At 38.0% G+C, this 27682-nt stretch overlaps 1 protein-coding gene across 1 annotated transcript; it reads left to right on the top strand.

The window, feature by feature from the left end:
• The first annotated feature begins 274 nt into the window (after positions 1-274).
• Positions 275-26049, top strand: LOC129270755 (alpha-N-acetylglucosaminidase-like). Its single transcript, XM_064106570.1, has 17 exons — positions 275-326; positions 2137-2226; positions 3074-3237; positions 4265-4452; positions 5724-5942; positions 6853-7014; positions 8336-8401; positions 11855-11918; positions 12735-12808; positions 15676-15832; positions 16764-16913; positions 18799-18941; positions 22209-22380; positions 23420-23505; positions 24512-24616; positions 25413-25533; positions 26023-26049. Exons 2-17 carry the CDS (start codon positions 2154-2156, stop codon positions 26047-26049), a joined length of 1971 nt encoding a protein of 656 aa, XP_063962640.1. The 5' UTR covers positions 275-326; positions 2137-2153.
• The last annotated feature ends 1633 nt before the right edge of the window (positions 26050-27682 follow it).

Genomic DNA, 27682 nt, shown 5'->3' with positions numbered 1-27682 from the left:
TAGTCGTAATGACGTCATAGCAGTCGTACGATTGGCTACGATTTGAAACTAATTTGGCCTTTACTCCAAAATAAAAGCTTGCAATCTTTCAAAATGGTTATATTAGTATTCTTTCAATTTATTTTAACCTCAAATAAAATTATATGTTCTATTCACATTTTCAGAAAATGAGCAAAATGCGATTTGTTCCAAAATCGGATCGATGGCCTTAACCTTTGTGTTACGGGACCCTGGACTAATTAAAAATGAAATCCATGATATTGGACACCCAGTCAGCACTCCATATAACTTATTAACTGTAACCCGACAAGGAACTTTTTGTTAAGGTACCGGTAAACAACTATTTATTCTTATTATTTCAAGCTGTGTTGATGTATTAATTTGTTTGGCATTGCTCGATGTATTGATCCTTGTCATTGTAATGAATTGTGAATAATTATAGAAGAATTTACATAAGAACGAAATTGGCGAGCCACTTTTGGGCATCGCCTTGCCTCTTCGACTTCGCTTGATGACCTCCAAGTCCAACACCGAGGCGAGGCTCTGTACCCCGGGAAGCAGCGGCGCCGGGGCGCGCGGAGCGTTGCCCACGACTTGCCAAATCTAGACGCAGCTCAGCTCAGCGAGTCAGCATGTACGGTACAAAACTTGGTAGTGGATTCTGAATGGTTGTGTCAGCAAAATGTCATTAATGGACGCATCCATGCTAACATTTGAGGAGAGTAGTGCACTATGTCAGTGTGTGTAGCCAGGACCAGGTGGCTTCTTGAGAGTAAAAATCATTTAGGCCTACTAACGTAGGCTTACTCTCAATGAAGCCAGGGAGTCCTTCCTATTCACCTAGCCCTAGGCCTACACGAAGGACCCCAAAACCTGAAACTTTCACCCCCGAGATTTCTACTTTCCTTCTAATAGATCTAGGCTAGCTCTAAATCATGTACATGGGATAAAACTTCATTTCCGACATTTCTACGCTCTCGTTATTTTTAAAACAAGAATTCATCAAAAAAATGAAAAAATATTGTGAAAAGACGGAAGAGACTTGCCCGCTGTTTACGCCGCCATCTTGTTTCTTATTGTACTTCCCCAACGTTACGGACGCGAGCGTCGCGTAACATTGGGGAAGTACAATAAGAAACAAGATGGCAGCGTGTTCACTAAGAAAGCTATTACTTCAGCTAGGGCCTATACCGTTTTTCTCAAAAGCACACAAACTTTATGATGAATCTGGATTATTTATGTTTTCATAGTTTACTAGAATATTAAATTGTTATCTATCTAAAAGGTCTACTTCCATTGTTATCGTACTTATTTTCATTAAATATTTCACTGTTTCTGTTTATTTTGATATATATTATTATGTTTTTTACTCTGTATATCTTTCTCAATACAGCCACTGGCTGCGATGAAATCGTAATAAAACCTTCTATTCAATTTAACACCCTGTCCCTAGCCTTGCAGAATTTTTGGTTATTCCCAGATTCCCTCTAGTAGTGTCGCACTCACAGTTAGTCAGTTTGCACATACATGTATCTGGGGCAGCCTGACCACTGGACAGCCAGTCGCAAATCCCTAGGAAACTCGAGACGATTCATTTCTTCTTCCAAACTTCATCTGCAGAAGTTTTTGACTTTGTGACGAGTTTTCCTGTGACATCTATGTTGGTATAATACATTAATTCATGAAATGGAATCTGGAATTTTAGGCCAAGTGAGCTATTTTTAAAAAACAAATAGCAAGACTGACAGCGACCGTAACCCAAAATCCAAACCTGTATTCGTTTCAACCACAGACCAACCAATTAATTTTTATCCTATTTTATCCTCTGTCTCTTGAAATTTCGTAGTGGTAAAAGTCTTTTATTTTGTATCTTTGGTACTTTTCCTCTATCGACTTATAAAAATAATTGCTTGTCACAATGCTGATACTGTACACAAACTGTCAATGTATTTTTCAGCCAGTAACACTCTCCTTAAAGATATTAATTGAACTCTCTACCACATGAGAGGGGGAGGTTGTACCTGTCACTGTAATACATCTCTACATGTACATGTTGCATTTCTTAAGAGCTACCGCAACACAATAGTCAATGTGCTGTTTTTTACTTTAAAAAAAAAATCACTTTGCTCACTGCAGGTGTTGGCTATTCAAAGATGATTCAACTATGGGGTGTCACTGCTGTTGTCATCACAGTTATACTTCTGTCCGCTGCTGATGCTGCAAAAGGTATGTTTGCTAGTGTCTACTAGAACCCATGGTGGCCCTGTACAAAGCATAAAGGTATTACAGAAGTCAGTGGGCAACATTTTTCTTTTGTTCTGCCTCTGAGGGAATTCATTCAATTTGGTAGTTGGGGTACCGTATATTGTTATAATAATGATAATATGCTACATTTATATAAAGCTAACTAAATACAATGTTTCTTTGAACTGCATACTGCTTTTGTTAGAGGTGTTGCGGCTCAGTGGATAAGTTTCCGGACTTTGAACCAAAAGGTCTGGGGTTCAAATCCCACCGCAGCACTCACGTCCTTTGGCAAGGCGCTTATCTACATTTGCCACTCTCCGCCCAGGTGTAGTAAATGGGTACCCGGTAGGAATTAATTCCTTGAATGCTCGAGCGTCCGATCAGGATAGCCGTGCCAAAGCTGGGGTAACACTCTGCAGCGCTTAGAAACTTTTGTATTAAGCGCTATATAAATGTTGCATATTATTATTATTATTACCACAACCTTAGTATGGCGATTCGGCATTCAAGGAATTTGTTCCCATGTGCTACAACATCTGGGTGAAGAGTGGCAAATGCTGATCAATGCCTTTGCCAAAGGATGCAAGTGCTGTGGTCAGATTTGTACCCCGGACCTTGGTGTTTGTTAAACTAAAGTGGTTTGAGGTTTTAATTTTTTCTCATCTCTCAGTCAAATTCATAGCTTTGAACTACAGATAAACAACAACTCTTATCATTGTTTTGATTATGTATATTTTACAGTATTGAGGCAAAAGGAAAGTGCATTGCACTGTGTACTATCATATGACTCATCTTAAATTCTGTGATGGGTGTTTTCCATTTATAGGCTTTGCAGAAGAGCTTCGGCACCTAAAACCCCAAGCCGACGCCACAACCCAGACCTCAGCAGCACAGGAGCTTATTAAGAGACTTCTTCCTACAAGCCACCAACATTTCATACTCCATGTCGACCCAGCTATTGGAAATGATGATCAACTGGATAGTTTTGAGGTGTGCAGGTTTGTTCTTGATGATCCATAAAATGCCCAGTGGAGTCACATACATACATTTACAAATGTGTAGGCATGCTTGTTGTAAACTTTGAGGAAAAGGAGTATTTTCCCCACCTTTAACACAGACAAGGAGTTTTTACAAAATTTAGTAATAGGGAGGGGTGGGGGTGGGAGTTTCAAAAGACATTGTCCTCATATTGAAAAAAAGGACATTTCAACCACCCACCAACAATTTTTTGTCACAAGTGTCCTTATTTTGCACAAATAGGGTAAGATTGGAAAAAAATTATAAACATAGTCACCACCGTAAGGGATTTTTTCTGATTGGTTCTCTCTCTCTTTTTTTTTTTTTTTAATAAATATCCACAATTATGCATGTAGCTGCTGAAAATGAGATGGGGAATTTTATATATCTTGTTCATGAGAAAAAATACTTTGAAAAAAAATTTGAAAGGGATTCAAAGCCAACAACCAAATTTTAGTGTCTGACTTTTGGCAAACCTGTCTGACAGAGAATTGGAACTGCGGGAAGGTTTTGCAAAATTGTCACTCTCAGATTTGGTCAAGAATGGTCACATATACATGTTATATATCATTGGTAGATTTTTTGCCTCATAATAGCTTGTAAGTACCAATATTAGAACTACCAGTATGTACTTGCTTGTTTACTTCAATGTAATTGCCAAGAGTGATTACTTTGTTTCTTATAGCAATAAACTACACGACGTGGGCGCGTCGTGGTCTAGTGGTTCTGACTCTCGCCTTTCAAACAGAGGGTCGTGGGTTCGAATCCTAGCCTTGGCGTGTTTTCCTTCAGCAAGAAATTTATCCACACTGTGCTGCACTCAACCCAGGTAAGGTAAATGGGTACCGGCAGGAAATATTTCCTTAAAAAGCTGTGTGCACCTGAATCGGTGGCCTAGCTTAGCCGGGTAATAATAATAGCAGGGCCCGCTGGGAGAACAGTTTTTGGGACTGAAGTGGCTACCCTGGGTAAATATTATTACATTTTTTTTCCATAACAGATTTCAGCTGACGGAACCTCGGTGAAGGTCATCGGCACCACAGGAGTAGCGTTGGTATGGGGCGTCCAGCATTACCTGGTCCATTACTGTAACTGTCACATCTCTTGGGATGGAAACCAACTATATCTACCTCCCGATGGGCAGTGGCCTGTGATAAAACCACCTCTGAAGGTCACTACTCCTAACAGGTGAGGAGGATTTGGGTCAAATTGTAGGATGGGGTTGGATGAGTTTTTATTACAAAATAAAGTTTTAATACAAGCTGCAGATGACCCCTAGATTGTGTCTTCCTTACATTCCAATATTTTTCAGAGAAGATGACTATTCTACAGGGCATGATTTATATTACATCTTAAATGGCAAAAAAGGGGGCACAACAAAACTCCAATGGAAGGTCACTTCCATCTCATTCAGTTCCTTTGGATGAATACGGTGGATTCACAATATGGTGCGCCATCTATCGGTTGCAGCAAACAGGCCAAAATTTCTTACTTTGGGATCGACATTGTGCACAGGCGCCAGGCAGCGCTCAGTGCTTGTGTACTGTAAAGTGACTGTGATGCTTCAAAAATGAAAACCATATCGCAAGAATTCATCAAAAACGGTCTAAATTTTGCAAAGAAATATGCGGGCAAATTCCTCTTCCACTTCCTGGACCCAGTTAACAGCATATACGGTCGAGCCGTGTCGGCCAGCGCAGAATAATCACACGCATGTATGCACTTAAGTGCTAGAGCGCGCAACAGATGTCGACTTTTTCCCATGGGGCATTGCGAATTTCAGCCTGTCTGCTGCAACCGAGAGATGGCACACCGTATTTTGAGTCCACCGAATTGAATCCTAATGAATTTCCCCAACATCAACAGATCTGAAATACTCTACAATATTCTTGGATTCTTACAATGACATTGTTTTGCATACATTTACCCAATAATTTCAAGAAATTCTCTCAAAGTATTATTTGCTATATCACCAGGAGAGCAATATTATTTCTAGTAAATTTTACTGATAAAATCATCAGGAAAGCATTTCATTGACAAAGACATCTTTCATTTGAAAAAGTGGTCATTTTTTAAACATTTCCTTGAATTTGATTGGCTGAGAAGCATTGTTTCTATGATAACTGTCGGATTCAGATAAAACAGACTATGTCAAACATTTGACCAGTCATTCATGAACATTTTGCAGGATTATAGGGGCTTATGATGAAAATTGCCTCAGAATCACTTGATGGAATTGCAAGGGGGAGTGTTTCATGAAAGTACTTGTCAGTCATTTGATCCAACAAAGTCTGTTTTATCCAAGAGTTGCAATAGTAAGAGTACTACGCAGCCAATCAAAATCAAGACAAGTTGTCAGATCTGACAACAGGTCGGACAAAATGTTGATGAAACACTCCCCGGAAGTCCCATAATCAAGGACTGACCTCTTCAACCAACGTATCACTTTTATTACATAGATTCCGTTACTACCAGAACGTGTGTACCGTGAGCTACACATTTGCCTGGTGGGATTGGGAGCGTTGGGAGAGGCACATCGACTGGATGGCACTGAGCGGTATCAACCTTCCGCTGGCTTTCAATGGACAGGAAGCTATCTGGCAGAAGGTCTACCTTAAGATGGGTCTCCAACAGGAGGACCTGGACAAACACTTTGGTGGACCAGCATTCCTCGCATGGTTTGTCTGCTTTGATTGATAGTGTCAAATGATACTACAAGGGGAAGATCGGACACTTCAACATTTTTTTTTAAACGCTCGATAAATGCTTATGGGTAAGGGCGCCCAACAGCATTAAGTAAACCTTTGCATATCTGCACGCGACTGTGTATAAAACATATGGGGAAAATGAGAGAGGGGAGTTTGGAGAGGGCTCAAGGGTGGCGCATGGGAATAATCTCTGAAAAAATATATATCTCAAATTTAAGGGGGAAAAATTGAATAAAAAAACATTTGAAATGTAAAAATTGTCTATTCCTTCAACCCTTCACCATTTCTCTCATATGTTTTGTACACAACCATCTCGCGATACGCAAAGGTAAAAAAAGGTTGTTACTTACTCAACGCTGTAGGGCGCTCTTCCCGAGCGTTTCATTACGCGGTCTATGTACTGTCCGATCTTCCCTTGTAGTATCTTTGTTGATAGTGCGCATGTGATACTGTACTAGTTGCGTTTGGTTTTTGGAGTTGCTTCTGCAGTTGGTCCCTGGTCATTTACAGGGGCCGCGGAAGGGGGGGGGGGCAAAACCATGTTCAAAAACTTAAAAATGACCATAGGATTGTGATTTTTTGCATGGTCAGCCCCCCCCCCCCCCCACTTTTGACTCAGCCCCCCCCCCCCTTTGAAAACTGTTCCGCGGCCCCTGATTTAGATATTTACATACATGTAGACCTCTTTCATGCCTCTGTCTCTGTCAGTCCTCAGTTGGTTAAAAACAAGTTTTCCATATGATGAGCTCAGAACAGGATGATGTGGACAATAACTGATCGATTTAGTGTAAAGGATGTTTCATACAACTAAGATCAAATAATCGAAGACCTTATAAAAAGTTGCTTATTTCGTTAATTGATGCTGACATTTGTTTACTAGGGCTCGCATGGGCAACATCGATGGATGGGGCGGACCCCTGCCACAATCGTGGCATGAAAACCAACTGGCTCTACAACACAAGATTCTGAGGAGGATGAGAGACTTGGGAATGATACCTGTTCTACCTGCGTTTGCAGGTCATGTCCCAAAATCCTTTTCAACGTAAGTAATCACTTGGTCACACACTTATTCTCTTTTTATTGTTTTTTTTTTCATGTCATGTTCCACTTCATCCTACTTGCACATGTATGAAACACACAGACAGGCTTATCTGAAATCATTTTTAGCCTCACGCTCATTTGGTTTCATCAATTATAGAAGTGTAAAATAATATCAGTACACGTATAGAGTGTTGTTGAAGTGCTGACAATTTACTTTTCACAGCATTCGATCAATTCAAAGTTTATAGTTCAAAATCAATTTCCACCTATTTTGCATAAGCTCTGCTTATAGTGGCAACTCCTGCAACCTTCTGGAATTTTTTTTTTTGGTTTAGAAAATACAATCTTGTTCATATTTTTTGTTGTTAAATAATTTGTTACGTACTATGTATTTTCTTTGTTATTTTGTATTTGAAAAAGTTGCAGACACAATAAATGAAATGAAATGAAATGAAAAAAAAATATCAACAAATTGCTACATATTGACAATAATATTAAAGACTGAGGTGATAACCACATAAATGATATTTGAACTGAAAAAAAAAATCATACATGTAATTCATGCATGTGCGTGTAATTTGTCATTAATGCTGTTAAGCCGAAGGTTCTACCTAATAGGCCGAGGAGCACATTTCGCGTTTGTATCATAATTTGTAAATATTAGCAAAGACATGACAAGGGGAAGACTGGACAGTCGAAGAGTGCGTAATGAAACGCTCGGGAAGAGCACCCTACAGCATTGAGTAAGTAATTTTTCGGCATAGAGGTGGTATCGCAATTTTGGTTTGTGTACAAAACATATGAGAGAAATGGTGGGGTAGTGAAAGAAGAGATGACTTTTACAATTTGATAATTTTCTTAAATATTTTTATCAAGTCGAGATGAATATATTTTAGAGGTTTCTGGGAAAGAAAAGCTGGATTTACCCCCATGCGTTACCCTGGTGCCCTCTCCCAAATCCCCTCTCTCATTTTCCCCATATGTTTTATACACAGCCACGTGCTGATGTGCGAAAGTTTACTTCAACACCGTTGAGCACTCTTGCCCATGAGTGAAATCAAACGTTTAAAAAAATTGCCGAAGTGTCCAGTCTTGCCCTTGTAGTGTCTTTGATATTAGTCATAACCTCCTTGCTGTCTAGTTTGGCCAGTGCGATATACAAATAAAAAGATCATGATAGTGTATTAATCATTTATTTGTTTATTTCCCTAGTTCCTACTGGGTTTTTTGTTGTTGACATGAACTTTATTTTTTTTATGACAATGTTGATAGAAAGTCATAAAGTTTACATTTTGTAAATATATTTGACTTACTTTCTTTAGAGTCTTCCCGAATGCATCTGTATCATATCTAGGGGACTGGGGACATTTTGGTGAGAAATACTGCTGGTATGTATGAAATTTGTAATAATTATTGTTTTATTTCCACCATAACAGACATGCCACTGGACACTGAAGCATCACACTTTAAAAATTTACAGTATTCAAACACTTCTTGATAAGTTTATCAGACACGTTTAACATTGAGATACGTACACAATTAATTTAACAACAAATGTGTAGAACAGTTAAAACTTCTCATGTTGTCTAATAGATATTTTAAGTGTGATCTGGATGCCATTTCCTTAGGCTGGAATATCCCAATTATGAAAATTCAAAATTTTATAGATTGACCAACGATTTGTCAAAGTCCTGTTTGTATTTCTCATGACACTATCCCTTAATGAAAGCCAATATCAGGTGGTTGCAGCGAGCAATTATTATTATGATAATATGTACCGTGTTTACATTTAATCAGCTTTTGCATCGGCTTTTTCATAGCGTGTAAACGGGATTAACTTGCATCGGCTCGCGGTTCAGAACCGGCAATTTTGCACCACCAAAGTAGTAGGTTCAGAACCGCGAGCCGATGCAGAATCGGCTTTTTTACTACGTGTAAACAGAAAGCCGATTCTGCATCGACAATTGGTGTGCATTTCATTTACTTTACCATTGTGACGTAATTGTAAGCGCACGGATCCAGCGTTGTCTTTATTATGACGTATATTGTTGGTGTGCGTATCATTTCAGGTTTTTGACACGCGAGCCGATTCTGAACCGCGAGCTGTAACAGCGTGTAAACGCAGTGCAAGATAAACCAAATGCCGATTCTGCATCGGCTTTTGGTTCTGAACCAAAAGCCGATCAAGTGTAAACACGGTAATGGAAAGTCAAACCTATTGCAATGAATTCTGACCATGATTCAAGGCAGGAAAACAACATGAAATGGCACAAAATATTGAATACCTCTTAAAATCTAGGAATACTATTAAAGATCTTATACTGCTAAAAACAAGAAACATGAATCATGATAGACCTTGGTATAAAGAAAACCTGTCTTATGACGAAATGTCAGTTGCCAATTTGCTAATGAACTCTTTGCCCGCTTTTTTTCGACTAGAGTCACATACAGCAAACGGCCAAGTTCGACTCAAGTCACGTTCTATTCACAATAGGCCTACACACAGAGTGCATTAGTCTATTGTGCATACACACATACACAACAGAGCTTCCAAGTCTCCCGGATCCTGCGGGAGAATACTGGATTGCAATCCAATCTCCCGTTCTCCCGACCCCATGCCAAAATCTCCCGGATAATCAGGATTTTTAGCTGTTAAATTGTAAAATTCATACAAACGACTGTTTAACGAGTCTAGCATGTTCAACTCCCTAACACCCACATGGAACCTCCTTAACACATTTTCATTTTACCCAGTAACTTCTACCAGTTTTTGTATAATCGTACATTGATTTCCCATGTAAATGAAGATTATTTTACTGAACGACTGGTGAAGTAGTCTAACAAGCCATTTTATTTCCGGGTTCTGCAATGTGTGTGATGAAAACTCTTCAGCGGTACTCCATGCACATGGCCCCCGATGCGCCCCGGCGCGGCTCCAGCCGGCCGCGCTGCGCCAGGAAGCTCCGAGAAGGAAAGTTCACGAGCACTGCGAGGCATTTTTCGTAAGCTTGCTTGCGCCTTATTCGAGCTGAAACTGTGGATCAACGATGGGATTAACAAGTGCATCACTTTTACACCTCGACTTTCAGTTTCAGGAATAATTTTATTGACAATCCAGAAGAATTAGAAGCAAAGTGGAGATTTTTTCGCCTACTTTCACTTGGGTTGATCGGATTCGAACATTTTCTCTTTCGTGAGTGAGCTAGCCTGGAGCTGGCTGGCTGAGCTGTGCAAAGCACGCCCCGTCCCGATTCATCCACACTACAATCGCATCGCCATGGAGATCATGGAGATGGAGTCATCCAAGACCAAGTATAAAGATACTTTTCAAGCAGAATGGGACTGTGTGACAATTTTCACAGGAATCCCTCAGAGACTTTAAACAGTCCACATATAAAGCTCATTTACCATGACATGTTTACCACTACTGCAGCCCCTTCCCCCTCTGGCCAATTAAAGGTATTTTCATGTTGAATGCATTCTTTTATGAATTATTAAAAAAATCTACTGTATTGCCTGAAGTGTATATTTAGTCAATGACAATTCATGAATTCTCTCTAATGTGCATTTAATCGATCGGAATGTTTTGTTATGGTTTAGACAGCTGTCGGTTACTATCAAATGTTGTTTCTTAATGTGTTTTGCTACCCAAAACTCCCATCCGTGGGACAACGTTCCGCTGCTCCCTCACAAAATCATACCTCCGCGAAATCTACTGGATTCTATCATCCCAATGTTGGCAGCTCTGACACAATCGTGATGTGTGCATCGCATTGCACTGTGTACACACCAAGCCTTTCTTTACAATGAACCAATCAAAAGCTATTGTGAGCTGAATTAGCATAGTCAACGCAAAACCCCACTTACGGTTGCACCTTGAAATTGATTTGGCGCAGGAGTGATTCTGTCCGTGGCGTGCAAAGAGTTAATGAGTAATAGCCAATTTCTACCAGATCTTTGGAACATTTAAGAAGAAAACACCTTTTTTTAATCTTTCAATATTTATTGAATGTATAAATCGGCATCAACAGTTATAAAATAATTACAGATACATAATTACAAATCATGAAAAAAAAAAAATATATATATACACAAAGCAACTGGGAGTGAAACATCATAATTTGGTACTCAGATCAAATCTCCACTCTCCGAAATGAAGAGCGAGTTTATCTTTTTTCTTGGCAAGATAATATTCTAAGTCCTTGTTGATTACATTTCAACAAAGCCTTGAAATCATCGATACTCAAGTGTTTATTTTGAAATTTACAGATATATATGTGGAGCGTTGTGGCCCAGTGGATTAGTCTTCGGACTTTGAAACAGAGGGTCGTGGGTTCGAATCCCAGCCATGGCGTAATTTCCTTCAGCAAGAAACTGATCCACAGTGTGCTGCACTCAACCCAGGTGAGGTAAATGGGTACCGGTAGGAAGTAATTCCTTAAAAAGCTGTGTGCGCTATGAACGCCTAGCTTAGCCGGGTAATATAGGAGCGCCTTGAGCACCTAACAAGGTGGATATGTGCGCAATATAAATACCCTATATTATTATTATTATTATATGTAATATTTTAACTGGAGAAAAAAACATTTTCTGGAAAGTGGAAGGTGCAATATTGGTGTTTTCTTTTTGATTAATGTGAGTTATAATTTCATCCCAAATTGGTTTAACTTTAGGGCATACACAAAAAAAAAGCATGGCCATTAAACAAGAAAACACCTAATGATCAAAAGTGGATTTTCTCTGAGCAATAGGGAAATAAATAAATGATTGTGTTTCTATCATTTGACAACATACCTGAACCCTTTTTATCTCTTATCCTGATGTGTCTGTTTTTGTACTAGTACTGCACTTTTAGACCCCCAGGACCCGATGTTTGCCCAGGTTGGGAAGGCTTTCATTGATGCAGTAAGTTGTCCTCTTTAGTTGGAATGCTCTCTTTTTAGTTTGTTAGTGGTTATTGGTTTTCCTCGTATCAATATTTATTGTAAGGACTGATTTTGACCATTGTGTGATGAGATATTGAGGTCTATTAAAGATGCCTTTGTCCACAAATAGAGAGGGAAAAAAATAACAGATTTAAACAAAAGAGCCACTTTGAAAACTCTTCTTCCTGTCTTTACTTTAGACCACAAGTATATAAAAATGAGTGTAGATGAGTTTAACATTTAACATGTCATAGATGATTAAGATTTTCCAACAATCTTGATGTTAGTTTCGAGTAAAAGCATATAGATGACTTTAGTTTGTCCTTGCATAAGAATGGCATTTGAAAGAAAAAAAAATTGAACTATATTTTTGCATTTTAAAGACTAAGATGTAGCAAAAACAATGTCATCGTTCTGAAATCCTCACATGTGTTACTTCCACCTTTGTCTGTCATACATGTAGATATCTGAAGAGTTAAAAAAAAGTTTACAGTACAAATTATTTTTCTCATAATACCAGCTTGTAATCTATCTTTGCTTGTAATAGATGTGTGGATACTAAAAATAATGTTTACAGTACAAACTTATTTCCTAATACTATCAACTTGTGTTTTCTCTTTGCCTCAATATATGAAAGGAACTATAATGTGTACAGTCCAAATTAATTTCATACTTTCAAATTATGTTCCCTGTTTGGATATTCAAGATGTCTGAAAAGTATAAATGATATGGACAGTCCAGACTACCGGTAATTGCATCATCAATATCAGCATGTTTCTCTCTTTGCCTGTTATAGATGTCTGAGGAGTTTAATGGTACAGACCATATCTACAGCGCAGATACATTCAACGAGAACACGCCCAGTTCAAAGTTAGTGCACAACAATTTTCTTCACCTTCGCTATTGATTTTGAATCTTATTTACTTGTTTCATGAATTTGTGGGTGTGAACTCAGTGTTTTCACTTTGAAGAAAATTTCCCAAATTCCAGGAAATCTGGGTCATTTTTAGATTATTTTCGGGAAATTTAAAAAAATCCAGGAAATTCCGGGAAATCCAAAAATTACAATTAAACACAATTGAATTTGCAAATTTTAATATTCACGTTGTATTTAAAGAATTGTTTACCTGGAAACGTAGTCCGCTCTCACATTTCGTAATTTTGTTCCTATTTTTGAAATGGGAGTGAATGAAAAAATGTTAAATTCCTTGATTTTGGTAACTTAGATCAGATTTAGGCTCGCTGTATTATTGTCCGATTTGTGTTGAATATCAAACATGAAAATTCCAGGAAATGTCTATGAATTGCGGGAAATTTGTTTTGGATCTGTGGAAACACTGTGTGAACTATTTCAAATTCTATTCATGAAACGGAGAGCAGGATAGTGTACAACATGTTTTCATAGTGACTGCCTGTTTGCAATGGTGAATCATGTACTTACAATAGAAATTGATGTGCAAGTAAAAATCTATGAAGACTTGGGGTGCACAGTAACTTAGACCCAACAGAAGCAGGCTGCACTCTGGTGACAGGTATAGCAGCATACCCATAGGTGGTCACTGCTGGTTGTGTTACTGTGACATGTAATATAGAATAATCAAGCAACTTAGTTTACAGCTGATCAGGGGGGGGGGGGCGTTTCATGAAAGGACCTGTCAGACGTTTTGACCGACAAATACTGTTTTATCTGACAGTTGCTATGGTAACAGTGCCTCTCAGCCAATCATACTCGAGGAAAGTTGTCAGACCTGACAATTTGTCGCACCAAAATGCTGATGAAACGCTCCCCAGAAGAATGCATTGAGTGCTTGTGTTCATACAACAGTTAGGCTGGCAAAGTCATGTAGAAAGAGAGAGAGAGAGAGCAAGAGGGCAATCAAAACTAAGTATCTACACAGAAAAGGTTGCAATCAAATGCAACAAAAAAAATTGCAACTTGATGTTTGACCGATCAGAAGCCTGCATTCCTTACTTGTGTATGATTTATATTAATAAAGAATTTATAAGGAATGATGACATTGATGTACTGACATCCCAAAAATTTTCATGATAATGATAATAATCATATAATAGTAATGATAATAATAATAATTATGATAGTGATAATAATGATAATGATAATGATAATAATTATAACAATAATAATAATAATAAAATAATATAATAATAGTAATAATAATAAAAATAATGATTGGAAATGCTTTATTGTATCTGCTCTATACCTGAGTAATTTATTTGTTTCTTTGTTTTGTTTTGTTCATGCATGTCTATTATAATTATATGTGGTGGAAAATAAATTTCTTTGTAATCATCATGTTTACGAAGACAAAATAAAATATATTGTATCTTTTAAAATGCTCTCCCCCATGTTCTAAAGATCCTGGAACATGAGTGTCCTATGGTGCATGGATTTACTCTGCGACGTCATCTTCTCTTTGGGATAATTTGCCATTAAATTGAAGAACATTGTCAAAGTCTTAAAATCTGAACTGAAATTTCATCCTTTCTAATATTATCAGCATTAGGTATTATGACACTTGTCCAAACTCTCATTTTTGTCTCACCTGCATAGCAGAGTGAGACTATAGGCGCCGCTTTTCCGACGGCGGCGGCGGCGGCGGCGGCGTCAACACCAAATCTTAACATGAGGTTAAGTTTTTGAAATGACAGCATAACTTAGAAAGTATATGGACCTAGTTCATGAAACTTGGCCATAAGGTTAATCAAGTATTACTGAACATCCTGCCTGAGTTTCATGTCACATGACCAAGGTCAAAGGTCATTTAGGGTCAATGAACTTAGACCATGTTGGGGGAATCAACATCAAAATCTTAACCTAAGGTTAAGTTTTTGAAATGTCATCATAACTTAGAAAATATATGGACCTAGTTCATGAAACTTATACATAAGGTTAATCAAGTATCACTGAACATCCTGCATGAGTTTCACGTCACATGACCAAGGTCAAAGGTCATTTAGGGTCAATGAACTTTGGCCGAATTGGGGGTATCTGTTGAATTACCATCATAACTTTGAAAGTTTATGGATCTGATTCATGAAACTTGGACATAATAGTAATCAAGTATTACTGAACATCCTGTGCAAGTTTCAGGTCACATGATCAAGGTCAAAGGTCATTTAGGGTCAATGAACTTTGGCCAAATTGGGGTATTTGTTGAATTACAGCCATAAATTTGAAAGTGTGTTGGTCTACATGTAGTTCATAAAACTTGGACATAATAGTAATCAAGTATCACTGAACATCCTGTGCGAGTTTCAGGTCACATGATCAAGGTCAAAGGTCATGTAAGGTCAAAGAACTTTGGCCACGTTGGGGGTATTTGTTGAATTGCCATCATATCTCTTTAAGTGTATTGGTCTAGTTCATAAAACGTGGAAATAAGAGTAACCAAGTATCACTGAACATCTTGTGCGAGTTATAGTAGTTTTCAAAATCAGCACTGCTGCTATATTGAATCGCGTGATGCAGGTGAGACGGCCAGAGGCATTCCACTTGTTCTTTATGTGTGCTCCTTGGAATAGAATATTTTTGAGAGCTTATTAGTATTATTGTTATTATCATCATTATTTTTAGTATTGCTATTATTATTTTATTTTTATCATTATTATCATTTTATTTGTATTTTTTTATTATTATTATTATTGTTTTTTTTATTATTATTATTATTGTTATTTTTATTACAATTATCACTACTTCTTGCATTCTCTCTCCGCAGTGATTCTGCCTATCTTTCAGCTGCCAGTAGGGGTGTATATCAAGGCATCATCGAGGGGGATCCCCAGGGGGTGTGGCTTATGCAGGGCTGGCTGTTCCAGAGGAGTGAATTCTGGGGCCCCTCCCAAATCAAAGCCCTCCTACATGGTGTCCCAATTGTAAGTAATACCTTTATTTTTTTTCTTCAGATTTTACCCTCTTGAATTTTGATAGATTATCATTTTCGGAACATTTATTTGTGTATTCTAGTATGTATAATAATGATAATAATATGTCCATTTATATGGCGCTGTTACTATGTGCATATACTTAACTGGGCTTTGATACTTGGTATCATATTATAACCCTGGCCATAGCTGAACTGAAATATCGGCACTAACACGTCAAGGAATAAATCCTATCAGGTACCCTTTCACCTCACCTGGGTTGAGTGCAGCACAATGTGGGTAAATTTCTTGCTGATGGAAAACACGCTGTGGCAGTGATTCGAACCCATGTCCCTGTGATTGAAAGACAAGATGTAACCACTAGACCACGACACCACTAATAAAAATAGTATGATAAAAGGTGTGAACAAGTCATCCGTAGCTTATGAACTGCTTTATGAAAGACCCCTCAGTCAGCTATTTGCACGCAGAAGTAATTCTGAAAGGATAATAAGGACTATTCTTCTTTTAATACTGTCTTTGAATTTTGCTCACCTTATTGCTCTATTGATACAGATAGTTATTTTGTAGATGTTATTAGTTCTGGGGAGCATTTTATCAAAGGACTTGTTGGGGAGCGTTTCATGACAGGACTTGTCGGACGTTTTATCTGACAGTTACCATAGTAACAGTGCTTCTCAGCCAATCAAAATCATGAAAAGTTGTGAGATCTGACAACTTGTCGGACAAACATGTTGATGAAGCACTCCCCAGTCGTTTTATCCGACAAGTACTGTTTAATCCAAAAGTTACCATGGTAACAGTTACTCTCATCCAATCATTCTCAAGGAAAGTTGTCAGACCTGACAACTTGTCGGATGAAAATGTTGATGAAACGCTCCCCTGTAGTTCTACTTTCCTGATTGTCTGATTTATTTCATAGGGCCGAATGATCGTCCTGGATCTCTTTGCGGAAGCCCGTCCCATCTACAACGCCACGGAATCCTTCTACGGTCAGCCGTTCATATGGTGTATGCTCCACAACTATGGCGGCAATCATGGTCTCTATGGCAAGCTCAATGCTGTTAACAAGGTAGGCAGACCTAATGGCAAATTACCGATTGGTCTACACCCACTTTCTTTATGTTCCATTTGTGACCAAGCACCACAAAACCAACCAAAAGTTGCACTGTGTTATTTTCGATTGGAGCCAATTAAAAGTATTTTGGTCAGAATGTTCAAATTTAAGATTTTCGTGCTTTCTGAAAGAGTATACTCTCCCCTTTTTACTGTAAAAAATGGATTTGCCAATCAAACCTAAAGTGTAATTTTTTAGTGTTTTTATTAGACCTATTTTTGTCTTTTTGAGTTAATTGTAATCAGGTTTTGTTTTCACGAAAACCTGAATATTCATCCCTCTCTGAACTCATATAAATTTAACGCAGGATGAGTTCTAACATCGATACTTGTTCAAACTAATGGACAGGATGTACCTAATTTGTGCGTCAACTTTGGGGGCAATCTGATAATCCCTTCTATTGAAATTCCACTGATATTTAATCTTCCTTTTGTCTACAATACACAATAGTGGAAGAGTAAGTGCTCTTCAATAGACTAGTAATTTTTAATCCCCCTTTTCTCAAAAGGAGTGTTCCATGGTAGTGAACATTCTCCTCTTTTTCTTGAGTGGGTTAGGATCAGTCATTGTTAATGAGTTGTTTATCATTATAAAGCTTAGAATCTCCTCTTTCAGAAGGGCTCTTTAACTAAAATTTCATTTCTGGTGATTTTTTTGTGGGTTTTGTGGTGCCTGATCACATTTTGTCTCATCCAAATGGTCTAATCATAGTGTGTCTCCGGTAAATTGCCAATTCGTCAACTCGTCCACTCACCACATGGTCTACCTTCATTTAGTCTGCCATTCCACCCATTAACACTTCGTCTAACAACCATTTGGTCCAATCGTCACTTCATCTAATCACCAGTTAGTCTATGACCATTTCATCTCATAACCAGTTGGTCTAATACTTGTTTTATTTTCTTTCATTTTGCCCAATTAACACTTAATCTAATTCATAGACCAAATGGTATATGGACTGAATGGCTATTGGACCAACTTGTTATTAGACAAATGGATGAAATGACAATTAGACCATGTGGATATTGGACGAACTGATGGTAGACCAAATGATAGATGAGTTGGCAATTGGACGAATTGCCATTGGACAAATTGCCATTGGACGAATTGGCATTGGACCAAATGAAAATAAACCGTTTGTCTACAACCATCTCAGCTACATGTACTCACTACTTGGTCTAATTACCATGTAGTCCATATACAAAAAGTGTCAATTCCAGTTAGACTATGCCATCTATCTATTTGGTGTAACACCATTTGATTAAATTAATTGTTTACGAAGTACACTCTAAGTTGACTACTTAATAATGATTGGTAACGATAGTATTTGAAATTAGGCAAATTGGGCATTAGTCTAAATAAGAATTCGTCTGAGAGCAGGGTATAGTATCAAGTGTAGTGTAGACAAAAGAGCAAATACACCAAATGGATGTATGGGGTGAGTTTTTATAGACTATCTCTAAACTGCTTGTAGGCCAAGAGAATATAAATTGATATAATGACCATGTTGAATTTTGAATTCTGCAATTACTGTAGGCTTCAAGGAAATACCCTGATCATTTTTTGAGCAAAAAAGGAACTAATATTTTGGGTTTTTTCCATATTTTGCTTCTCATTATTTTAGCAGAAATTAAGATCATTGCTTAAGTTAAATTGGCCCCATTGGACTTTTAAGTATGCGGGAAAGGTGATTGGGGTAACAGTGATAAAAATAAAATATGGAAACGGGAGCTCATTAGAACGTTATGGAATCAAAGCTTTCCCAACCTGTTCATGCATTTCTATGTTAGCACTTCTATGTTATTAAATTCAATTATAAACCATTTTTTTTTCATCCCAGTTTCCCTTTGATGCCAGACAATTCAAGAACTCTACAATGATTGGCATGGGCTTAACACCAGAGGGCATCCTTCAAAATTATGTAATGTACAACTTCCTCACCGACATGACCTGGAGGTCAGAAAGCACAAATGTCTCTAAATGGTAAATTCTAAATTGCATTTTATTTATCTATCCTTTGAGAAATATTGAATAAGCTAGTGACCATGTTCTTAAACCAACTGATTAGAAATATATTTTCTAGGCCCGGGTTGGAATGGACGGAATACCGGAATCCGTCCGATGTGTGAGTGTTCTGGTTTTGTTTTTCCGTTCCGGTATTCCGATAAAACAATGTAATACATAGCAAATAGTTTAACATTTTCCTCTTCTGAATATCTTAACATAATTATCGAGTATGTTTTATTCAGTCTAACCATCATACCCAGGTTTCTTTGTTACATTTCAGGTGACCACCGAGAGAATTATGATGAGAAGACAGGAAAAAACTTGGCGATGTTTACGTGGCCATCTTGTTATCTTTGTTAGTGGCTTAGCTACGAGACGTATATGGAGGGACTCTATATGACTCTATATGCGTCTCGTAGCTAAGCTCTTAACAAAGAGAACAAGATGGTCACGTAAACATCGGCAAGTTTTTTTCCCATCTTCTCATCATATTTTTCTTGTTTTTTAATGAAATTTTTTAAATGTTTGTTTGAAAATGAAATCAATATTGTGTAATCTGTGACTTCTTTTCTACTTCCCCATTCGTGAATTCATTTATCGGGATACCAGATTCCGATCGGTGCAACACTGGCGGATCCCGGAACAAAAAAATTCTGACATGACTCAGGCCTAATATTTTCCTTTGTATTTCACATTTTATTTGTCTTTTTACCTCTCATCCTCTAATTCCAGTGCTTCTGTTCCTTATACATTAGAATATATATATACAAATGTAACATCAATATAGTCTTAGGGGGTATTGCAAGAAACTATTTTCAATCAATTGCAAATATTCTGTTGCCATTATACAATTGGAATGAATGACATGCCTGACGATTCTCGTCCTTCTCAAGGCAGTGACTTTATTGGTGATGCATGTGGTCAGATCCTGGATGTTCAGAGGGGGTTTTGTGTAGTCCTTTGACTTCAAGTACCCCCAAAGACAAAAGTCACATGGGGTTAAATCCGGGGACCTTGGCGGCCACTCTACACCATGCCCCAATCCGACGACTCTGTTGGCAAGAAAGTTCTTGGAGTCTTTCCCTAACCCTGACTGTACGGTGTGCAGGGGCCCCATCCTGGCACCACCAAAGTCGTGGCACTGCTCCATTTCGACCCCTCCCATATCTTGCATTCAACTCTGGGGCAACAACGTCATTGATCATATTCGGGTATGCTGCTCCAGTGACATTCTGTTGAAAAAAGTAAGGCCCGATGAGGTGGTTGTTCCCTAACATGCCAATCCAGACAGTAACTTTCTCCTTAGAATGTGGAACATCATAGGTGAAATTTCTGGGCTTGTTCTCCTCGTCAGCATAGTGCCGTACATTTCTGGTGTTCACAGTGCTGTCCATCCGAAATGTTGCCTCATCTCCAGTCAGAACCTCACAGATGAATCGCTGCGGCCTGTTGATAAGCCATCGAGCAAATGCCAATCTTCTCTGAAGATCATCCGGAAGGAGGGTGTGTCTAATTTGCAACTGGTATGTTGCCACTTTAAATCAAGCTTAGTAAATCTATTGAAAGTTCATTTCGTCAAGTTCAGGGGGTTACCACGCGCGCTTAGAGTGGGATTTGCATCAAGAGCTTGCCTGACCTGTCTGATGTTGTGCAAACTACATGTACGTCCTGATGAACGACATCTACCAGATCTTCCTTTGTTTCTGTTCTCGCTGGTACCAAACTCTTGATACTTGATGTAATTTCTCCTAATGGTCTTGGTACATGGCAGAGGCTGATCTGGGTAATGCCTGTGAAAAGCACGTTGCGTGGCAACAAGGCTGTGTGTTTGCTCATACTTTAAAACAAGGAAAGCCCTTTGATGGGCAGTAAGTTGTCGGCCGACCATACTGGAATCAGTCAGAAGTCAATGTTTCTATGTTACAATCTATCTAATAAAAGCTGACTAAATCTTCCATCCAGCAAGTTCAGTACAAAAGAAAATAAGGAATGGATCGAAACTGGTTCACTTTATTCTTATTCTCATTTCTAAATTCAAATATTTGATTAATCTCTACACCTGGCCATTTTTCAATTTTTTTATTATTTGTTTGACTTTTCAAAATGTCTTCAATAAAGGTTATTGATGAATCCAAAATGTACAATCGTTCTATTGAATTATGTGGTAACATCATGTAGGCCTAATCTGATTAAGTTCTGAACTTGCACAGCTTAAGTAACCTTTTCAGATTTCTTTCCTCAACAGATGTTCTTTAATACCATTAAAGATTAAAGTGCAAACATAATTTTTTTTTGGATGGATATGTGAATGAAAAAGCATTCTAATAAGTGCAATTCTGCCTCCGCGGCTGTGCGATGACCGAGACATGTGCTATGTGCTGATTTGATGCGGGTAGCTACTCATTTTCACAAGGGAGGCAGTGTAGCTCAGTCGGTTAGAGCGCCTGTTCCAGATAAGATCGTAGATCTCAACGTGCGTGGGTTCGAGTCCCGCAGCATGCCGGAAGACGTCTAACAAAAAAACTGACGCTAGCGTTGTGTGTTAACGTGCCTCACCGCTGTGTTCAGTGCGGGTGTGAATGCAGTTGGAAAGCACTCCGTCCATCGGAAAGGACGCAAATGTTGGTCCCGTGTATAGGAGAGTCACAACCTATTCACGTTAAAACCAATACACTATTCGTCAAAGAGTAGGGTGTTCACCCGGTGTATTGCACCTGCCGGTCCCCGGTACTACAATACTGCAAGAATCTTCAGGATTGAAGGAGGCAGTGTAGCTTGAAGAAGAAGAAGAAGAAGAAGAAGAAGATTTTCGTCTGTTTTTTCCCCCTCCGCTGGCTTGTTGAATTTAGACTTTTTCCCGAGATGGTTGTCTGGAAGGTTGTCCTTTTTTCTTCCCTATTTTCGTAACTATTTTGTGATATATACGGTGCAAATATTGTGATTTTCTGACATGTATGTCAGTTTTTGTAGCCTCTAAGTGGAAATAGTGTCAAGCAATGGCGGGTTTATTCCAAAAGTTGCTATTGTAACCTTGGTCGATATCGCATGACTATGTTCATTGTTTACAGATAACTAATATGACATATTTCTTATTTATCAGAGTCCATCAAAGCTTATGATAAAGTTTGAGATTGAAAGAATGGAGAGGGGATCGAAGAGTGCGGAAGAAGCAAGATAGTACACGAGTGAATGATGTGAGAATCTTCTAATGTAAGCCTTTTTTTGCCCATTTTGCTCTTTCAGGATTGAGGAATATTCTAGCAGACGCTATTATTCTCCAGACTCTCGGCGGAGCAAGGAGGCTGCTGAGGCCTGGGCTATCTTACGAAGCACCGTCTATAACAACACAGGCATCTACAAAGATCACCAACATGCAATACCTATTATGAGACCTTCGAATAAATTAAAATCTTATGTGAGTGGTATTTTGTGATCTGCCACAGAAAATACCCCAACAATAAGTCACCCAAAACAAATTAATTTTTTTTTTATTAGGCTCGGAAAAAAAACAAGCTTTTATATGATAAGTAATAAAACTTGATCAAGAGCAACCCATCCAAGTATGCAATACCTATTATGAGACCTTCAAATAGATTGAAATCTTACGGTGAGTAGTATTTTGCCACAAATAAAAAACCTACAAAAAGTCACCCAAATGAATTTAGAAATTTCTAATGATCTCGGCCGTCGATCGAGGGATCGCGACAGCAAATTACCCATGGCATAATCTACAAAACTATAAGATCAAATTCTGCAAAAATTTTCATTGCTAATTAAGTACCCGGTATGCTACTTTATGCGTAAAATCACAAGTTTGCTCTAGTTATCTATATAATGCCCCTAAAATGCACATCTTTGGTTCACAGACTCTTTATAGGAATCTGGTCAAATGCACTTTAAAAAAATTTCAACATCACATTTATTTTCTTATATATTTGATTGTTTTCTAAATTTCTTATGTATTTCTTTGTTTCTCGACTTTTTGTTTTTTATTGTTTTTTCAATGGAAATTGTCGGGGACTTCATTTTGATCATAAAAAAGATTAGGGTTAAGCTGGATTGTTGTATGTATGTGGCAATGATGCATGTACTGAGGAAAGGAGACCGGGGGTGGGGGTGGGGGGTGGCCGTAGAAACATGGAAGCAAGTGGTGGATGAGAGTAGGAGGTTTGGGTGGGGGGAGGATATTGCACCGAATGGAGTAAGGTGGAGATGGGGGGGGGTGAGGGTGGTTTCTGGTGGTGCAGGGGGAAACTGTCCATCCCGATTAGCTGGATTTAAAACCTGGATGACTACCAACTGGTAATTGGACAACCGAAGTGAACATGTAGCTGCAGTGGGATTTGGCTATGTTGCTCGAGACCAAACACACATTAGACTATCTACTGGATTATGGTAATTCATTCTGTCTTTCACAGTAATATCACCTTTTTTTTCTTGTTTATTCCATGCAGATTTGGTATGATTATACTGAAGTGGCCAAGGCATGGGATTTACTACTCCAAGCATCAAAGGTGTTGGAAACAAGTTCTTTGTTTAGGTGAATTCAATTCCTTGCTTAAAAGATACAATTTATGTTCATTCACTGTAATGACCTAGGTCCCGTTTTACAAAGAGTTATGATTGATCCGATCAATCTCAATTCTATGGAAATCTATCAATGTTGTAATATTTTCCACAAGAAATTTGAACAATGTCCTTTGTAAACAAAGAGAAGCACACTGAATTTTCAAGAAAGCAATAAATATATGAAAATACATCATCGAAAATATTTTTGAACAAACATGCATAATAGATGTTGACATTGCTTGCTTTCCATAGTTGTGAATGGTTGTATCAATCACAACTCTTTGTAAGACGGGGGCCCTGAATTTACGAAGATGGTTTTGCATTTGTGGTGTGAAACCGTAGTTTGTGCATGTGTTTGTTGGAGTGAGCGTGTATATTGAGATCATGTGCAACAATGAATACATGCTTTTATCACAGCACGCTAAATTGATGCTTTTGAATAAAGGATAAAACATTGGAGAATCAGTTGTTCATGTTTAATTTTGATATTAATGTACATTGACAGTTGTCTCATTAATACAGAGCCCAGCTCTCGGTCAATCAAATTCAAGGATGGATCGAGTTGATAACAAATGACTGTGAAAATCACTTGCAATCCCTTCATAAAACACTCCCAATTGATTTCAAATTGCTCTGTGTAGATATGATCTGGTCGATGTAAACAATAATTGTTCTGCAGGACCTTGCAAAAGATATTCAGACTTAGATTTGCTCTTAGCCAATCAGATGCAAGGATTTCAGTAGCTTAAAACAGATGTCAGTGAAAATCACTTGCAATCCCTCCTCAACCTTATTGATTACAAATTGCTCTGTGTATATATGCTCTGGTGGATGTGTGTGACAATGTTTGTTCAACAGGTCTTTGCTCTTAGCCAATCGGATAAAAGGATTTCACTAGCTAATAACAGATGTCAGTGAAAAATTCCTGAGAAGTCATTTTACAAAACACCCATTTCATTTCTTTTTATTTCAAACAGGTATGATCTGGTGGATGTGACCAGAAATGTTTTACAGGACCTTGCTTTTCATTTTTATGAAAAGATAATGGAGTCTTTTCATGCACAGAACATCACAGCCATCAGGTGAGAACATCAAAGATAAAATTAGTCACCTCAACAACAGTTTGAGTCATGTTCTTAGCCACAAGGTTCTGTTATATTTGCTCTTACTGATAAATTTATGAATATTATGATTCATCCATTGAACTTGAAATATGAATCAGTTATAAATCTTTTACTGGAAATTGTAAAGTTGAAACTCACAATTCTCTGTAGTCGCGACGTTTCACTGGCCACTGTTGGCTTCGTCAGGCGAATGAAACAGCAGCACGTCTTTCCAAGTGAATCTGCGTCCAGAACAGTAGACCGTAACGCCACTTGGTACAAACTTTACCTTAACCTTAATCCTTATACTCCCGGGGTATTTTGATTCTTGTCACAACTGGGGATGGAGCATTATTTTTCCCCTAAAGATCTCGGCCACGGATCGCGCAAACGCAACAAAAATCTGCAGGATGATAGAGAATTATGTAATTTTCGTGGTTGCATAGGTAAATTTCACTGTCCAAATATTTCATTTTCTAATAATTAATTATGCTAATACATGAAATCATACCTTTTGAAATGAAGCTCAACACCAATGATTATACATATCATTTACCACAAGAAAGGATCACCAGTCATTTGGAAAGTTGCTTGTCACTTTTGAACAGCTTTATAAACACCCGCCTGAAAACCCACTGGTCTGCGAACCTTCACGAATATGTCTCTTTTTTTTCTGGATCTATTTCAATGAACTTAAGGTCAGGGTGAACGTCCCCTTAAAGAATCAATTTGCCTATTTATTGTTATTTATTTTTAAATCTTACTTTCTCTATAGAGGTAACGGGACTCTTCTCTGTAACTTGATTCTTGACATGGATAACATCACTTCCTCTCATGAGAAATGGTTGCTAGGTACATGGCTGGAGGATGCAAAGTCCCTAGCAACGAATCATAAAGTAAGTTTTTGTACGATATTGTTTCACAGACATTTTGTAGTTGTTAAAAAATGCCTTCGGATGTTAGGGTGGTTGTAGTAGTAAATCTGAGGTTATACCTGTGGATTTTTTTGCTTGAGCAGGAATGGGTAGATTTTGATTTTTCAGCCTCGTTCCTCTTTTCCCAATTCAATGAATCCTTGTTCCTCAACCCAGCCCTCTTCATAGTCTGCAGGCACAGACCCTGATTGAAACTTTGATCAACAATTGGGTCTTCACACAAGACTAGCACATATAAAACTGTCGTTTTCTGTTTCAATCCACGAAAGCCTCTGGCACACAGGTCATTGTAGGCTGCCCATTCCGACCCTTTAGCTCAAGTGAACGGTTTGCACGGCAGACTACCCTCGTCAAGTGCTACTTGCCATGTTTTTGGAGGCCATCCCCTCACCACTCTCCCCAAACGTAGAAGCCATTCTTCAACCATGCTTTTCATTTCTCTTCAACTAGTGCAGTTGCCAACATACAGTCCACTGACGCTATTCAAAATCATGTTCCACCATGGTTCGAAAAGTTTCCAAAAGTTGAGGGGAAACATCCTCAGTGCCGCTCTCGGTAAACTTGACACTGCGGTTTATCGCGGTTAATCGCGGGAGCGCGTACGCGTTTAACTTCGATCACCACAGGCCATCGTACATTTTGATATAGCGCCAGCTACGTTGAAATTTCGTAAATTCTACCGGCGTTTCCTTGCGCGCACGCGGTACCGCAGTTTGGATCGTACGTGTACATGTATGCAAGTGACATTGCATTTTTCGGAAAGTAATTATCTTTTAGCTGTTTTGAATATTACTTTTGATTCTCATGTCATTTTTTTTTATTGTTGATTAATGATCATTTAAAGGATTTTCAAATTATTGATTTGGTGATGTGATCGGAGGTGCAAGTTATTGGGGTTTTAAAAATAGTTGCTTCAGCCGTTGTTTTTAGTTTTGGGAGTGATGCGGGCTTGAAATGTGTTCATGGTCACTAGATGAATCATTGCGGCACCATGATGATGCTGCAAATTCATCTTTTTTTCAAGTTTAACAATGTTTCAATTAGATGTTTTACCCATTTTTTAACATTTTAGTTTTTAACCATTTTTAAAATACATAGAATATCATTTGAGAACAAATACATGATTCTTATTTTTGTTAAAGTCTTAGGCCTATATACATGTTGCTTGTTTTCTTTCTCAATTATTTGACGCTTTCTTTATCATTTTTTTGTTTCTTTCGTTCCTTCATCCCTTCTTGTTTTATTTTCCTTTCTTTTCTTATTTCATTTCTTTCCTCCCTCTATTCCATTATAATTCTTTTTTGCTTCCTTTCATCCTTTCCTTCCTGTGCCTTTTTTGATGTCCATCCTACTTTTTATAGTTTTCTTGTCTTCCCTTTTCGTTTTGTTGTTTAAATTATTCTTTTCTTACTCTCAATTTCCCTTTCTTCCCTTTTTTTCTTTGTTCAATCTTTCTTTCTTTCATTCTCCCCTTCATCTTTCGCTTTCATCTTTGTGTATTGGCTTACTTCGTTCCCCTCGAAGTTTTCAATGATCCCGCGTATATACAATAAATGAATTTCCGAGAATGACACAAGATTTACCGATAATCATTATTACAATTACAGTAATAACTCGTATTATTATTATTATTATTATTAGAGAGATGTATTATTTCGTTTGTCAACGTCATACTCTACATGTATCTATTATTTTTTGACTTCCACTACTTCGTTTATTGTCTGTTGGCAGACTTCGTTCAACTCGGAGTTTTCAATGATCCCGCGAATAATTAATGAATTCCCGAGAATGAAACAAGATTTACCGACTTGTTGACAAACGTATTAAAAGCTATAATCATTATCATTCCAATTACAGTAATTATTATTATTACGAGATATATTGTTTCGTTTGTCAATGTCTATAGAATTCCATTGCTTCGTTTATTGCGTATTTGCAAACTTCGTTCAACTCGGAGTTTTCAATTATCCCGCGCATAATAAATGATTTCCCGAGAATGACACAAGATTTACCGACTTGGTGACAAATTTCAATTTAAAGATAGAATTACATGTATTATCATTACAATTAAAGTAAGTATTACTATTATTATTAGGAGAGAGATGTATCA

Source organism: Lytechinus pictus, chromosome 11 (genome assembly GCF_037042905.1).
Source record: "Lytechinus pictus isolate F3 Inbred chromosome 11, Lp3.0, whole genome shotgun sequence".
NCBI classification, from domain to species: domain Eukaryota; kingdom Metazoa; phylum Echinodermata; class Echinoidea; order Temnopleuroida; family Toxopneustidae; genus Lytechinus; species Lytechinus pictus.
This window is presented reverse-complemented; position numbering and strand designations above follow the sequence as displayed.

Excerpts from the sequence above, each read along its gene's own strand:
- LOC129270755 (XM_064106570.1), top strand. The coding sequence starts at position 2,154 with ATGATTCAACTATGGGGTGTCACTGCTGTTGTCATCACAGTTATACTT. Across the intron at positions 16,914-18,798 it reads AGCTCAATGCTGTTAACAAG|TTTCCCTTTGATGCCAGACA; the intron begins GTAGGCAGACCT and ends TTTTCATCCCAG. Across the intron at positions 22,381-23,419 it reads CGAATAAATTAAAATCTTAT|ATTTGGTATGATTATACTGA; the intron begins GTGAGTGGTATT and ends TATTCCATGCAG.